This window comes from Lepidothrix coronata, unplaced genomic scaffold (genome assembly GCF_001604755.1).
Source record: "Lepidothrix coronata isolate B3197 unplaced genomic scaffold, Lepidothrix_coronata-1.0 Scaffold186, whole genome shotgun sequence".
Classification (NCBI taxonomy): Eukaryota; Metazoa; Chordata; class Aves; order Passeriformes; family Pipridae; genus Lepidothrix; species Lepidothrix coronata.
Window position 1 is genome coordinate 1439955 of NW_016690366.1, and position 17146 is coordinate 1457100.

At 45.2% G+C, this 17146-nt stretch overlaps 1 protein-coding gene across 5 annotated transcripts in view; it reads left to right on the forward strand.

Moving 5' to 3' along the window:
* WNK2 (WNK lysine deficient protein kinase 2) overlaps positions 1-17146 on the forward strand; it is a 120858-nt gene that overhangs the window by 83484 nt on the left and 20228 nt on the right. For 3 of the 5 annotated variants that reach the window (XM_017830978.1, XM_017830980.1, XM_017830976.1), the window contains exons 18-25: positions 926-1042; positions 1461-2500; positions 4054-4117; positions 5943-5998; positions 6079-6764; positions 8235-8449; positions 10704-10919; positions 11819-11917. In XM_017830978.1, coding sequence (XP_017686467.1) covers positions 926-1042; positions 1461-2500; positions 4054-4117; positions 5943-5998; positions 6079-6764; positions 8235-8449; positions 10704-10919; positions 11819-11917 — 2493 coding nt within the window. The remainder of the gene's footprint in view (positions 1-925; positions 1043-1460; positions 2501-4053; positions 4118-5942; positions 5999-6078; positions 6765-8234; positions 8450-10703; positions 10920-11818; positions 11918-17146) is intronic. The other 2 variants (XM_017830979.1, XM_017830977.1) reach the window with 1 other exon arrangement.

The window sequence follows — 17146 nt, forward strand, 5'->3', positions numbered from 1 at the left end:
ACATTTGGGGATGTTTAGGGAAGCCCTGAATGACACAAGCTGATAATTGGTGGAAAAGTCAAGAAGGTGCAGGGAAGCATCCTCTGAACACAACAATAAAAATATTTACAAGAGGAAGCTAAAAGATCACATTTACATTGGTAATTTAATTGAAGTGTCTAACCCCTCAGTTTCCAGCTACTCTGGTATTCCAGGGGGAAACTATGTTGGCATTCCTGGAGTATCTTGGCCTCTAAACACAAGTGTATCTTAGGGGTCGTACAGGCAAACGGGATGGGGAGGGAATTGGCCCATGGTTCTCTCTGTAAGTGCATGGTGTTGGGATAAATGAAAGGGACCTGGCTATCAAGCCTGTCTGAGTTCAAGAAGCATTTGGACAATGCTTTCAGGCACACGGTGGGATTGTTGGGCCCCTCTGCAGGGCCAAGAGTCAGATTCTGATCCTGACGGGTCCATTCCAACTCAGCACATTCTGTGAGTCTGTGATTCTCTGCTGAAAGTTTGCCATTTACATATAAGATGTGACAGGCTTTGAGAGAAGATGTAGAAGGAAATATTAGCTACAAAACTTCCAACATGGAAAAATTCAACTGCATAAACTTGACAAAATTAACAAATTTACCACCGTGAGAAAACTATCCACCGTTCCACTAATGAAATGTTCATGTACGTAACTATCACTCTTCTAAAAGTGTGAATGCCTGAAAACAAATTTTCAAATAACTTCAGATATTCGGCAGAACTGGGAGGCACCACTGTCTGCCTTCCAGAAGGGATGAGGATCAAATTCGAAGCCATTGGTCTACTCTTGTCTGTAGTTGTAGAAGTTCTGATTTTCTTTCTGAATGTGGAAATTCAGGTTTGGACACGATCTGGAGACAATGGAAACCCTTGTGTTTACTTGTTATTTTCTTTTCATCCCTAGTTTTGCATACTGGAAAAAGGTGGTTTATTATATGTCCTGTGGTGGAAAATCCAACTACGGATGCCCCCGAATTTTCCCCTCCAGTACCTCCCAGTGCTCAGCAGGCAGAAGGGCCAGGTATGTCCAAACTTCATAGAAATATCTGCTCTGGAGCTGCTGTGTTGTCGCTCTTCTATCCTCACCTGACTTAGCTGTGATGGTTTCACTTCATTTAGTTGGAGGAAGAAAATGATGAATTTTAAGTTGGGCATTTACAGAGTGATCCTGGTATTGAGCCAAATTGGGAATCTATTTGAGCTTCAGGGAAGTGTCAGTATTTTAGCTCTGCCTTATGCTATTAGGTAGATGAAGCCTTGGTCACTGCAGTGCCTTTTCAGTGAAATATTTTTTGCGTAATCTGCAAATTCTAACTTGATGTGTATAACAGCTATTTCCTGGTGGGAAGCTCTAAGGGGCTGTCCCTGCAGCTGGCTGGGGGGTGTGGCGGTGATTTTCTTTCCTTAAAACATTCACCTTTCGTTTGTGTTCTCTCTAGACCCGGAGCAGGATGAGCAGCCCGTGAGCTCCGCAGTGACAGACGTGCCCGAGGTCGGGGCTGGGCAGCAGCTTCCTCTGCCCGGAGGAGTCTGTGACAGCCCCCTCGGAGCTGCTCCGTCCTTGGCACCAGCTCCCACTGCAGCAGCTTCCACCAGCGTCCCGAGCCAGGCAGAGTTACCAGCCTCAGCACTGCTGGGATCTGCCCCGAACATCCCGGAGCAGGCGGCAGCTGGCGGGGCCCAGCCAGAGTACCCCCCAGCCGGGGCAGCGGTGCCCCCTCATCCGGGGGGGCTGGAGGAGCCCCCCAACGCCGCCCCCGCAGCCCCGCAGCTGCAGCCACCGGCAGACGAGGCTGCGTGTGTGCCCGATGTGGAGATCACCTGCTGCAGCGTGGGGCCGCACAAGGCCGTGCCCGCGGCTCCCGGCCCGCTCCCGCTGCTCCCAGACACCGTGGTCCTGGAGCGGCAGCCGGTGGCACAGGTACCGCCACTGCCGGAGGGCGGCCAGCCCGGCACGGGGCCGCTCACCTTCGCCAGCCAGCCCTTCCCCGCTGCCCCCGAGGGGCTGGGGCTGGCGGGGTCCCAGCTGCAGAGCCCCACGCAGGTGCCGCTGGCTGCAGCCCAGCCACTGGCCGCGGTGCCACCGACACAGCCCGTGTCCGGCCCCGGCACGGGGGTCGGGCTCCTGCAGCAGCAGAACCCCCCTGGCACCACCGAGTCCGATGGGGAGGGACCCCCTCGGGTGGACTTCGTGGACAACACGATTAAAAGCCTCGATGAGAAGCTGCGCAATTTGCTGTACCAGGAATATGTTCCGACTTCCTCTGCGTCAGCTGGGACGCCGGACACTTCTGTGCCACCCGAACAGGGTGACAGTGAATTTACCTTGCCACCTTTTCCCGAAGAACAAGGTCCTGCATTGGTGTCGGATGGGAGGGAACCAGGCTATAATGTCCCAGACATCAGCCAGGATGTGAAAGCTGCTGCCAAGCCACCGGCGCCCCTTGTGCCATCGGAGCTCTTGCCCTGCCCACCACCGGTCAGTCCCACAGTGGTTCTGCCCTTTGTGCCCCCAAACCCAGCCTGTAGGGCCAGCACTGGGGCGGAGCTCAGCACCCACATGCCTGCAGTAGGACGTGTGTATATCTCTTGCTTCCCTAAACATTTTCATGTCTCTGCTCCAGAGTATGTTACCTTTGCCTGCTGACTGGCTTTCCAGTGTGAAAGCTCTCTTGAATTTTTCCTGTTGGATGCATCCTAACTAATTTTACAGAAATGCTTGTTAGTGAATGCCAGACTTTTCTTTTGGATTTAAAAGTGGTGTAATACCTTAATTCATCTCCTCTTGTGTCCTGTGTCCAAATCAGGCAGAAATGCATTCATTTCTTTGTAGTTTAGGAATGCAAGACACAAGTGGTATAGTTGCTCTAGTTCTGATGAAGACAATTGTGCTTTAATAGGAATTTTTAAAAATATAGATTGACGGCAGTGGTTACGATTCCTGCCTTCCAAGTCAGTCTGGATAAAGCAAACACTTCAGGAGCCTTTGCCTTGTCCACATGCTGCAGCCAAAGGCAGACACTCCATAGATGTCCTGTAATGGTTTCTTTTGTCTCCTCCTAAGCTTGTCAGAGCAAGAGTGCCCTGAGAGCCTCTAAGGCAGGGGGGAGCAGGTGGTCTGGGGCAGTGGGTACTCAGTGTCTCGGTTGAGCCCCCATGTCACGTTCTTTCAGATAAAATCTCCAGTTTATTAAATCAGCAGATTTGCAGAACTTTGTGCTAGAAGATCAGTGTCTATTCCAGGCCCTGGCACAGGTTGCCCAGAGAAGCTGTGGCTGCCCTATCCCCAGAAGTGCCCAAGGTCAGATTGGACAGAGCTTGGAGCAGCCTGGGTAGTGGAAGGTGTCCCTGCCCATGGCAGGGGGATAGAATGAGGTGACCTTTAAGGTCTCTTCCAACCCAAACCATTCTGGGATTCTCTATCTTATTTTAAAAGTAGCGTTTCAGGAGATAACTCCATCCCCACTAGCAAGGCTGAGGCTGTTCCAGATGGACTGTGTCAGCTGTTCGAGAGACACTGTACGGTACATGAAAGTGGCTGCACTCGAGTGACTGTTCAGAGTGTGTTGTTTTCTAATGATAAATGACTTTCTACAGCAGATAAAATTCTCTCTCCGTGCAAGGTGTTAGGTCTCTCCAGTAACTGGAATTTTTCCTGTTAAAATCAGTGCCAATAAGGAAAGAGACATAGAACTTCTGAAGGCACGCATACAGATGAAGAATATGCAGTCTGGCTGGAAAATCAAACCAGAACAACACCCCAAGCATGTACATATGTAATATACTGGGTTTTATTAACTTATGGTGCAGTTCCCAGTGTGACACTGCCACTGCTTTATTTCTTCCAAGGAAGGAAAAAAATGGAGGAGTTGGAGGCAAAGCTCGAAGGCCACCTCCACAGGCACTGTGAAATAGTTTATTATTCCCCGACAGTGCGAGGGCAGCGAGGGGGAGGAGAATGCAGTGCCATTCTGCTTTGTGAGTGAAACTGAAACTGTGTTTCTTTTTTCCTTTTACTGGAATTTTGACCAGTCGGAGGTCACCAGCGTCAGTGCACATCCCTTGGAAGCAAGAGGTGGGTCAGCAAGAGGAACAGGTAATGCTCCTTCACTGAGGCAGCTCTGCCTGTGCACAGTCCCTGCTCCGGGTCCCCTCCCTGCTCACCTTTTCCTGACTCCAGAGCACTGCCCAGCACTGCTGTTTAGGATCCTGGTTTTGATATAACCCATATTAAACATCTCATTTCTGTTGACCCTCCTAAAAACTCGGATTTCTTTTAACCCGTCAGCGCAATTCCTGTCTCTGGGGTAGATGTGGGGTATTCACACAGAAGGCTGCATTCCCAAAGGTCAATTTCCAGTGCCCTTAAAGAGTCCCTCAGAATTCCTGGGTTTCAGAAAATTGTGTTGACAAAAATAGCATGATTAAGGGTCGCCCCTCTGGGGGAGTGTGTGTTCTCAGGTTCTGCCCTCTGAGCCACTGCTGGCTTCACATGAGGCTTGTGTCCCTGTCTTCTCACAGACCTCAGGGGTGAAGTTTTAAAAGAGTCAGATCCTCTCCATCAGAGATTCCAGAAGAAAACAGAATGAGAGTTTATCTCCCTGCACCCTTGCAGTCTTTGGGGAGCTGTAACAAAGGTGGCACTGCAGATATTGTCACTGTTCAAAACATTTCATTCTGGAGTCTTGGTAACTTATGAAAAAGGGAGGTTCCAATTCTGGAAAGAATATTGTATGGGAACAGCAGATTTTAAACAACTGAATTCAGTAGGAGTTTATTATGTTTATTATGGGGGATTCTCAAGGGAGTCCCATGGATCACTTCTCCTCAGGTGCTTGTAGCTACAATAGCACTTCCTACAGCATCATAGTAGGAGCCACAGAAAGAACATGGGTGTTTATTTACCTGTCTACCTATTTATTTACCTCCATTCACCTATTTATTTGCCCGAGTTTACCAATTAATTCACCTCCATTTAGCTTTGTTGAAACTCATGGGAAGTTTTAAAGGCTGAGGAATGCCACACTGCTCCTGCTGCCATGGGTGAGGTTGGGGAGGGCTGATAATATATATGTTTTTTGAGATCATGGCAGATCTGGCTGCCAGTTCTGTGTGACAAGCTAGGCCATTCTGGTCCTGGTGGATGTTGATTGTCCTGAGCTTTTAGGGCAGAGTGAGAGGGTTTTGAGTAGCTGGCATCCATTTGTTTCCCTACAGGCAACGGAGAGAGTTTGCAAGTGCTGTGTAGTAAAATCAGTGTATCTTAGAAACCATCCAGCATTGCTATATGTCACCATTTCAGAGCTCTGAAGTGACAGATTTGGCTGTGCCCTCACTCTGTGCAGTGTGTGCCATACAAATGCAGCATTCTCAAAAGCTTGTGTGCATTGATCTGACTTTAAAACCAGTGTCTGGGGGGTGACATACTGACTGATTAGTCCTACCACTAATACTGTGCTTCTGGTGTGATTGTTGTCCAAGTGGCTACCTTTTGGGCTTATAATTTCCACTTTTGGCAGGGTGCATTGACTTTCATTTCAGGTTTGAGGTGTTGATGTCACAGTAAAGGTGCGAGACGTTGGCCTGTCCGTGGTCACTGTGTGTCTCTGAGACACCAAGAACACTGTAGGAGTCAGGCCCAATGTACCATGCAGGTTTCATCCTTCTTCTGGTTTTCTCCTTAAAAATTTTCAACTGACTAATGAAATTCCACACTTCTATTATTATCTGAATTCCCCAAATCAATAGGTCTACCTACCTGCAGATATTTTATATTGCCATTGCTATTGCCTCCTGCAATTACAAAGATTGAGTATGTAAATTATTCTTCAGTGCTACATTTCAGTTTATCACATTAAAAACATTGGCTTCTATTATACTAAAGATTTGAGACGTGAATTTTTTTTTCATCTTTAAAACAGGTCCAGCTGCAAGCATCGCTTCAGCTCCTGCTGCTCCGGCAGAAGGTCTCCTTCAGGTAACCAGAACAAGGAGCAGTTTTGATTGTGCTTGATTGTTACAGTTACTTTCAAAATTAACCTCTCTTATTTCCTGCAGGTTGCACCTACATCATCAGGCATAACTCCCCAGCTGGAAGCTTCCCAGAGGAGCGAGGAGGCAGAGAGGATGGCTTCGCCTGCGCGCACGGAGAGCGTAACGCGGCGATCGACAGCAGATGGGGTGATGAGTAACCTTCACAGGGATGGCTCCCTAGACTCTGGTTCCTATGGCAAACAGGCTGAGGCTCAGGAGAGCGGCACCCCAGCCAAAACCATCGGCAGGTTTTCAGTTGTCAGCACGCAGGATGAGTTGACTTTGGCGTCCCCGCACTGCCTGAGGTTCTCGGCGCCCCCGGACGTGTACCTGGACGAGCTGCCCTCCAGCCCGGACATGAAGGCGGCCGTGCGGCGGGTGCAGACGGCCTCGTCCGTCGACGTGCTCTGCGACCAGGCTTCCAGCGACTCCGCCGACGAGCCCTTCCCTCGGCAGCCCGCTGCTGCTGCCCAGCTCTCCCCCCCCAGCAGCAGTGCAGCCACGGACTTGATCAAAAAGGCTGCTGCTTTCCTGCAGAGGTCTGGCAAAGGCGGCTCCCCAGGCCTGGAGTCGCCCAATGGGCAAGGGGCGAAGATTCCCACCATCAACATAACATCCTTCCACTCACAGTCGTCCTACATGAGCAGCGATAATGACTCCGAGTTTGAAGATGCTGATATGAAGAAAGAATTGCAGAACCTGAGAGAAAAGTATGTTGGGTCGCAATAAATGCGAGGGAAGCTCGTGTTACCATAGCTTGGCAGCAGCTCAGCTTAGGATGAGCAGAGCTGTAATAGTAAACTGGTTCTGGGGGGAAGTTGTCTCAGGGGAAGCTTAGATTGGATATAGAGAAAAGGTTCTTCCCCCAGAGGCTGGTTGGGCACTGACCAGGCTCCCCAGGGCAGTGGGCACAGCACCAAGGCTGCCAGAGCTCCAGGAGGGTTTGGATGATCCTCTGGGGCACAGGGTGGGACTCTTGGGGCTGGGCCTGCGCAGGGCTAAGGGTTGGACTCAGTGATCCTTGTGGGTTCCTTCCAACTCAGCATATCCTTTGATTCTGTGAAATTAGGCATCACTGAGATCTTCCCCCAAATGTCACAGTGCGTCCTTCTATGCATCACCTTATTTACCAGTTCCATATAGAAGAACAATTCATAGAATCACAGAATCACAGAATGACTTAGGTTGGAAAAGACCTTAAAGATCATCTTGTTCCAACCTCTGCCATGGGGAGGAACACTTTCCACTACCCAGGTTGCTCCAAGCCCCATCCAACCTGGCCTTCAATAATAAGTTAGTAATTAAACAATAGCTCAATAATAACTGAATGATTTAGTAATAACTTTTTTAAACCCCAAACCATTTTTGCTGCTGCTCCTTCCGACGGGGAGGCTGTCATGCTGCCAGCCCGGAAAGCTGACTGCTTTAAATTTGAACATTTTCTTCCTTTCCTGGCAGATGATGGGTAAAAACTAGCATTAGGTGGTAGTTTAACCAAAATACTAATTTTTATCTTAGGGTATAATGGTTCTGCTGAATACAGATGATGCATCTTTCTAAAGCAGAGCTACAGTCATACCAAATCTGTAAACTGACATTATGGCATCATGAAATCTGCAGTATAAATAAGGTAGTGATTCATGTGCTAATGGCATTTTTATGGGAAATGCTTGTGTTTTTCTTCATCTTGAACTCTTCACACTGGTGTACTTGCCTTGAGAGTTCACTTTTTTGAAGTCACTGGTTTGAAGAGAGAAATTCTGGAGCTGTTTAAGTTCCAGCCAGATCTAATGTCAAAATCAGTTGGTTTGGCTGAGGATGTTGAAAGTCTTGCTAGTTGTCTAGGATTTGGTCTTATAAATGAATATTTGAGACATCAGTCATAAAATCATGGAATGCTTTGGGTTGGAAGGTACGTTAAAGCTTATCTTGTTCCACTTCCCTGCCATGGGCAGGGACACCTTCCACTAGCCAGGTTGCTCCAAGCCCTGTCCAGCCTGGCCTTGGACATTTGCAGGGATGGGGAGTCATCACAGGTAAACAGTTACAACTTCACATACTTGCAGTTGATTGTCTTATAACCAAGGACTGTTTTGTTTCATCTTTTACAATTAATTACACTGTCAAGACATGGTGCTTTGTCAAATACATCGCTTGCAGAGTTCTTTATTTTTTTGTAGGCATATGAAAGAAATTGCTGAACTCCAGACCCAGCAGAAGAATGAGATAGAGGCACTCTATATTCGGCTGGGGAAACCCCTTCCTCCCAACTTGGGCTTCCTTCACTCTGCCCCGCCGAGCGGCCGGCGCCGAAGAACCAGCAAAAACAAATTGAAAGCTGGAAAACTCTTAAACCCTCTGGTCCAGCAGCTCAGGAGTGGAACATCAAGCACAAGTAGGTGCACTGGGATGCTTCCCTACGCCTGTTGCTCGTGTCAGCTGTGGCTCTGCTGTGCGATGACCTGCAGGAAAGGATGGAATTTTTGTTGGGTTTGGACAGATTTATCCCAGCTCCCAGTGCTGAGCCATCCCTGCCTGCTCTGCATTAGTTACAGTGCTTGGCAGAAGAACAATATTCCACTTTAATTTGGACAACAGCCTGGTTGCATCTCTTTCTTTGTCCAAATGCTATTTATTGATGTTTGTACTCACTTCTTAGGTGCTGTTGTCCTCTACTGATTAGGTGCTGTATCTTGTTCTTGTTTACTTTTTCCTCCCAGATGCCATATAAAAGAGATGGGATTGCATTTGCTCCCCCAAAGGATGGGAGTTAAAAGCAGTTATAAAACTATGAGGTTTTGACCATCTGAAGTAGTGTGAGATTTTTCACACAGTAGTACAGTCTCGAGTTGTTATCTCTTGGAAAAGTATAAAAATAGAATTTAGGTGGGAAATGTCAATATACCCCAGTACCTATTTCTTCAGTGAAATGTATTCATACTAAAGTATGAATAATTTTTCTTCAGCTTAGTTCACACTGTTATTTAGGGGAGCAGAGCATTTCCAGTGTCCACCCTGTGTTTCAAACCTGGTGGCTTTTGTTTTCCGTGTCACTGAAAGTCCCCTTCGAATTTCATTGCATAAATCTTTATAGACAGAGTGTTTAGGAGGTTTTTGCTTTTAGGGAAGGATTTCAACTGAGAAGGGAGAAATAGCATTCAGAGGCAGTAAGTTCTGTGGTCCATCTTGAGTCTGAGTGTTCTTTCCTGCAGGGACTGAAGCAGTGTTCAATGCTTTCTAGCCCTTGAGCTGCAGTTTGCCTGATGTCCATGGGTTTCACTTCCTTCCCCTGTGGTCACATACTCAGAATGGCAATTTTATCCTCGGGCCATTCATTTTCTAGTTGGTCCTTTGGTTGCCTCTAGCTTTTTTCCCTCTCTCTGTCTGAAAAACCTACATCTCTCTCCACTTCTGGATCTTGGCTTATATCCGTGTGCTACCCTAGTCCAAAGAATTTAAGCTTATTTCTGCATTGAATGTCCCAATTTTCTTTTTTTTTAATCCTTGTCACCTTCAGTTAGAGCCCAGAAATCTGCTCAATCAGATCGCTGGTGCTTGCTCTCCTTCATTCATTCCTTTCATGTTATTTTCCAGGTTTTGAGACACTGTCTAAAGTTCACGTCACCTTTGAGAATCTGTGTTCCTGCCTAAGTCTTCTCACCCTGGACAGTGTAGATTCCTCATTCTTTTGACCTTCCTCAATCCTTCCTCATGGATCAAGGACAGGCAATTTCTAATAACATTACTGATATTATTGTAATTTCCACTGTTAGATGCTTTTGCTGATAAATCCATGTAACAACGATTACAAGGGTATTTTGGTTTTAAAAAGATATCTTTGTAGACAGAAGTATAGATACAGAAGTATACATACAAACATTATCTAGATATCTATAGATATGTATTTATCTATGAATATGTAGATAGATGCATAGATACAGATATTTATATATAGATATATGTGAAATTATAAATATATAGATGTATAGATGCAAGTATTTACATAGAGATATGAATCTACACATAGATACCTTGGGTAAAATATAGAATATATAAATATACAAAACATATGAAATATATATGAGAGAATATATAATATATAAAACATAGAAAAACGCCAGAATACAAATGCCGTAAATGTGTTATGTAGATTTATCAGCAGAAGCATCTAACAGTGGCAATGGCAGTTGTACTCATAGAGCTATAAATAAAAATTTCCACATGTCTGCAGCAAAACTTTTTATTTCTCTCCATTTGCTTAATTTCACCTTTGGTGTCAGAAGCAACACCAAAGCAAACCTCTGTGTCCCACTGCATCGTTCCCTGTGCTCCTCCTCCTCCTCAGCACCCCAGCAGCTCTCACTTGATTCCAGCTGTGCTCCTTGGGAGGCTCCTGGAAACACAGAAGAGAAACTGTAAAAACCAAACCTGCTCCGTGATCTCTGTGGAGAAGTGGGCTCAGCGATAGGATGTGTAGGTGGTTTTCTGGGGCAGGCTGTCCCCAAAGCCTGTGCTCCGTACAGTGCACCAGGATGGTGAACTGCTGCTCCTCTTGGTGCCAAGCTACAGATTATTTTTAGGCAGGAGTTTTTGTCTGGAGGTTTCCTAGAGTTTCCTGTTGCACATGTTCCGTTTGTTTGCTCTTTCAGGTAATCTTTCAGACTCTAAAGACTCACCCCACAAAGAAACAAGTAAATCCCAGCCGGGCTCCCCTGAAGCAGCCGCGGTGACCCTCCCCACACCCCCCACCTTCGGGAAGGCTGTGCAGACCCAGCAGCCCTGCTCTGTCAAAGCCTCTCTGTCCTCTGACATCTGCTCCGGCCTGGGCCCCGACGGAGCCGACGCCAACGCAAGCTCTGGCCAAGGTGATTTTTCTTGCCGGCTGTTTCGTGTCTCTTCCAGCACATGCTAAAATTAGTTCCCTTCCCTTAGGCTTGAACTTTTTAGGAGTGATAGAGGAACGTGAACCTTTGAGAATCCAAACTACTAGCTTGTCTTTAAAAAGATCATTGCAGTATTGTCAGAAGAGCAAAATTAAAGTATCTTTCCGAGTGTTACCACCACTCGAGAAGGCATGCCCAAGACATTCCTGATTTTTAGGAAGGAAATACCTTTCAGTGGCTTTATACTGGCACCTTCTCTGGAGTCTGCCTTACAGATTCCTGAGAAGAAAATGAAAGGAAAACAAAAAAGGTACAGAAGGCTAGGAGACTGTTTCCTTTGGTTCATTTTTTTAGGCCCTTGATGCTGGTAGACCCTGAGTTCCTCATTATCAACTACTAAACTGTCTTGGATGCAAGGGAAAATAAAAACAAAATTAAAAGAAAACCAAACCCAGGGGACCAAATTATGTTTCCTTTCTCTAAGGGGTTCACTTTGTGCATGATTTTGGAGTCCCAGCTGCAGGACTGTAGATTGGCTGTGCTCCCCAGCCCCCACCTCTGAGATCTCTGTGTATTGCCCCTGTTGTAGGCTTTGACTGATCTTGTTGCCATGCATATGGGAAGTTCTAATGATGATTAAAATACCTTCCTCTCATTGCACATCCTGCCAAACTAATCTGCAAAATATCTATCTGTCCTCTTCTGCTGTTATTGCATCCTTTGTGTATGGTCAGTGAACTTGCTCCTCTTTGGCAAAGTTAAGGGGGAGATGTGGAGGTTTAACTAACAAAGCTGATTTGACTGATGGTTTAGGACATCTGATCACAGCTACTTGTACTTTATAAGTGTCTTTGTTTTCTTCCCTTTATATTCATTTGCAGGCTGGACGGTTTTCCACCAAACGTCTGAGAGAGTGACCTATAAATCTAGTAGCAAACCTCGTACCAGATTCCTCAGTGGACCTGTGTCTTTGTCCATCTGTTTGTATTTGTTCTTTTGTATTTTATCACAGTCCATCTTTCTTTTACTCCCTTTTTCCAATTCCATGGTTTATATCTCTAATATGTTTGGCAGGATGCCCCTTTTTCTGAAACATCTTTTCTTTCTTTTTCGCTTTCTTTTAAGTAATCATCATGAACACACCTTATTTATATTAATTTTTCATATGAAAGCTTTTTTTGCACTGCTTTTGGCTCGTGCCTGGGCACCAAAAGCATGTGTGGAAGATCTCATCATTTATTATATATAGCCCGATGGTAAATTTTACCCTGGACTTACCAAAGCTTTTGTACTTTATGTGATTTCTGTTGAAGTAATTTTATTTGCAATGTGGCAAATATACATGTCTGCTGTCCCGGTTCCAGCGACAACAAAACGAAATCCATCCTTCTGTAGACGAATGGTCTCTTTCACACATGTTTGGACTCTGAAGACATGCATGTAGCAAGCTGATACAGTTCTAGAAGGTCACTGGAGGGTATAACTTCCATACAAGGGCTGTATTAACACAATATACAGTACTGTTTATATCCACTCTATTTTCTTTAATTTTTTTTCCCCGCTCTTTGCATGTGGAAATGCTGAGACAACAGTGCTCCAGCTAGTTCTTTCCAAATCTGTATCCTAGGTGGGCTTTTCCTCATGTCACTTTAATTACTTTAAGTGAGCAATTTTTGATGTACTCATAGCAGCAAGAAGATCTGGTTACTCCAAGGGAGAGTCCCATCACCTTTTTGTGTAAGCTGATCTGGCTGAAGCACTTGACTCAGTTTATTTTCTTATGACCTTATGTGACCTCAGAGATGAAGTCAATTAGCAGTTCATCAAAGCATAAATAAGTAAAAAGCAATATCAGATTTTTAGATACTTGGAAATGGATTGTTAGGATCCAGGAGTTCTGTCTCAAATAACTGTGCACCTTCTATTTGTACCCTATTCGTCTGACTTCTAAAGTAATTGGCAATTCCACCAAATGCTATCAAGCTATTTAATTAAAAAATTAAGACTTTTTTACCCAATTGTAGATGCTGCTTTTTAGGCAAACGGATTTTGCTTGTACAATAAAGATATGTTGTGCTGAACAGGTACTATAGGCCACTTACATATAACCTTAGAAAGGCTGATAATGTTTTTGAGGAAGTGTTTGGTTAAATAACTGTGGGTTTGCATTAATATTGGAGTTCTGCATCGCTCATCACTCTCCAAATGGTTCAGATCAAAGGCACAAGACCACTCAAATACACTCCTCCTAATTTTACAAGTAAACAGTATTCTAAAAAATAATCTTGATTTTTTTTTTTTTTTTTGTTTGAGCTCCCTGAAAGCCCAAGCACTCAGGTTCTTGAAAACTGACATTTACTGAATTTATTGTCATGTAAGTTTTTAACAACTCGTGAAGTCATGAGGCAATTTTGCATTCCGGGATTTTTTTCTGAGAACCTGAGGAGAATTCTCAGTTCTCAAATGTTCCCATTTGGTGTTACAACGGCCACAGTAATTTCTTCCTCTGCACATGTAATTGCCAGAAGTCGTTTCATGAATCTTCCACGGAATTACTATTCAGTAGGATCTAAAAAGACTGGGAGATGGCAATTAAAAAGTAGTGTATTAAAAATGTTTGGGTGCATGGATATTGTGAATGAAACCAAGGGAATATGTAAATCCTTCAAATGGTGAAGTTTCCTGGTGCTTAAACAACTCAGCATGACTAATTGCTTTCTGTTCTCAGCCCATCTGCTCTCTCGGGTTCTTCTGGGCGCCGTGCTCAGGAGGAGGTTTGCACTCCCCCATTCCTGAATCACACCAGGAGATGGACCACGTTTCAGGCATCTAACCCTGGCACGTCAATCCAGAGTCACCACTGAGCAGATTCAAATCCTGAGAGCACAGCCTGGTTTCCAGTGCTGCCTCTCACCTGGGGTGCCAGACAGGGCCCAGGGCTGAGCTGTGGGCAGGTTCTGGTGGGGCAGGAGGTTATATCAGCTGTTTTCCCAGTGAGCCCAGCAGGTTGGTGATGTGTGTGTGTGCAGGAATGGGGATGGGGCTGGAAGGACGTGCAGCTGGTGGTTCTGTTGAGCTGGTATCCAGAGCAGCTGTGACCAGGGGCCTCAGGAAAATTAGTGCTTGAGGAAGGCCAGGTTGGAAGGGGCTTGGAGCAGCCTGGTCTAGTGGAAGATGTCTCTGCCCATGTCAGGGTTGGAATGAGATGGGCCTTTAAAGATCCCTTCCAACCCAAACCATCCTTTGATTCTATTATTTGAAGATGAAAATGATGGAAATGCCAGCTGGCTCATGTTTCTCTGGAAGGGACGTCAGTTGACCCAGCAGGCAGGCAAACCAAGTATTTGGACTAGGCACTAAGCATGTTTGCATCCATGCCCTGGAAGTGTCCAAGGCCAGGTTGGACGGGGCTTGGAGCAACCCGGGCTAGTGGAAGGTGTCCCTGCCCATGGCAGGAAGTCTGGAATTGAATGATCTTTAAAGTCTCTTCCAACCCAACCCAACCCATTCTAGGTAGAGTTCCATGACCTGGGTGCTTGAGCAGGGAGGGCCTGTGCCAGGTGTGCAGGGCTGAGACGTGGCCATCCAGCGCCAGCAGCTCAGGGGCATGTCCAGGCAGTCCTGGGACTATTCACAAATCGAGGTTTCCCTGGGAATTTTTTGTTTGAGAGCTGTTGGGAAAGATTGTGCTGGATTTTCAGAAATGCTCTGAATCTGTATGTTTGAATAAGGAAAACCAGCCCTTTGGGGAGGTGGGATATTCCATCAGGAGACCTCTTGCTGCATTAGCAGAAAAGTCAGCAGCAACTTGAAAAATAAATGTTCAGATGCATTAAAGGCAGTATCACAAGTGTCTTGCTCTGGTTATAAGATCCATCAAACTTGAACACTTTTACAGTGTTCTCCAGGACCTTTTGGTCTGTTCCCCATGTCCAATATTGATTTCTCCTTCATACATTTCATGAAATAAAATATTTTCGATGGGCTCCAACATAATTTTAGCCTGAATTCCTTTCCTGGGTTAAATTGCAAGGACGTCCTAGGGAAGAGTTTCTGCTGATTGTGAGAGGAATTTTCAAAGCTCCATTTGGCTTAGGCTTGGAATCTTGTGTAAAGCAGTTTTTGTCAGGTCTGTAGCAATTCATATATTCTATGTGCATATGCAATTATGGAAATGGCCTAGCAGTTTATTGCCATTTCCATTTTTTTGTAGCTTTCCAGCTTTTTGGCAGCTGTTAGAGTGCAAATATGGGACAGGGGATTTTTTTCTGTCCTCTATGATATAATAGCTATTTAATTCCTCACATAAGAAATCTGGAATTGGAGGTAAAACACTCTGTTGAACTTTCACAGTCTTACATTAAGTCTTAATTATGATTCATCTCCTAACTTTACAGTTCTTAAACACCTTGATTTTAGCAGTAATACAATTAATCTGGTGAATTAGGTCTACAAAGTGAATTTTTAATTGAGTTTGAATTCAAAACCTGCTGTAGCTGATGACTGTCCGTCCCTGCTTCAGGCTGTATCACCACTTAGGGAAGGTTTCCCGTCTCAGGCCCCACGCTGGAGTGATGCTGCTTGGAAGGAGCAGCTCTTGTTTTGGGTGACCGACTCTCCTGTGATATTTTCCTTGAAGCCAACTCTCCTCACACAGTGTTTTGTGAGTCTGTCAAGTGTCGCCGCTCTCCGTCACTTCCCCACAAGCCTGGAGGCCCTGGGGCAGATTTGGCACCTGAGGTGCAGGGAAACCTGTGCCTGGGTGTGCAGGAAGTGGAGGGGCTGGTGATTAAAACGTTTTTACATGCATTTGAGCACGTACTGCAGTCAGCTGCCTGCTTTTATTTCTCGCAGGCAGTTGCTTTCCATTCGCATTCATATTGTGTAAGTACTGCCTTTGCTGCAGGAAATAACCTCCTAGGATTGCTGCCACGGCCAGTTCCATCATGGGAGTTCTTTCCATAATGGGAGTTGGTAGCTAACTTTGGGATAGGCAAGGTAAGGTATATCTGAGGGAAAAGAGGGGAAAAGATTTAAGAATACAACACAGATGGTTGAGTTGTGAATGTGACTGTGTTTGTTATCTGGGCTTTGAGATGAGAACTAAACATGATCATGCTTGCATTGCTGTAGTCTTGTCCTTCTGATTTTCCCAGGATAGAAACCTATATGAACTATATGAAATAATAAGAAATTCTTTCAAAGCGATTCTCTGTTCCTCCTCATGCCACCCATATCCAAGCACAAACATCTCTTCTCCCTTACTTCCTCCGTTGTTTCTTTACTTTCTCTTCCTCAGTCTCTGACTGACATCTCTTCTTTCTCCTCTGAAGACTCATTCAGGGCCTGTGTCAGCCTGGACCTGCAAATCTCTGAGTTTAAATCTTTATTTCTGGCACAGTAACATCAAATACCTCCACTGTTTACTCTAGAGAAAAAGCACATCCATCCTCTACCTTACTTTTTTACCCCACTCTGATTTTGCTCATGTTTTCAAGTGCTTCTTCCCAACGAACTCTCCATAGCCCATGTCAGACACTCATCTCCTCCCATACCATAACAATATTTTTCTTACCAAGTCCAAAATACCTTTCAGGAAATTTGGCACCCAAATAGCAACGGTGCCGATGTCTGGCAAGATCTGACAGTCGAGTCGGGGTCTCGGCATACTTTGGCACTCTGCTATCTGTCAAAAGACTCTGTAAAATCACGATGAAGGATGGAATGAGACAATAATGAAAAAAACACATAGTTAAGATAAATTAAAACTCAGCTACTCTGCTGGATTATTTTTCTGCACTTGGACAAGGCATAAGGGAAACTCATTCACAGTTCCGTTCAATTGAAGTTCAGAATCTCACATTTAGACACAAATCCTACCAAATAAAATATTTGGAAACAATTGGCCTCAGACCTGCAGAACAATGTATCTTTTTGGACTTGTAAAACAGGAGTTTTAGGGTTGTTTTATGGTTTGTCTTTGCAGCCAGACTAGCTTGACTTGTTCCTGAAAGCATTTTTGGCCTCCAATCACAAACTGAATTGACATCATTTCCTGCATTAATAGCTAACGAATCAAAACCTCCTATTAGGAAACCAAGGCGATTTGGAAAAAAAAAAAAAAAAAGGAAAAGAAAAAACCAAACAAACAACCAAAACCCCCCCCCCAAAAAAAAAAGAACCAAAACCCAAACAAATGCATCTTTAAG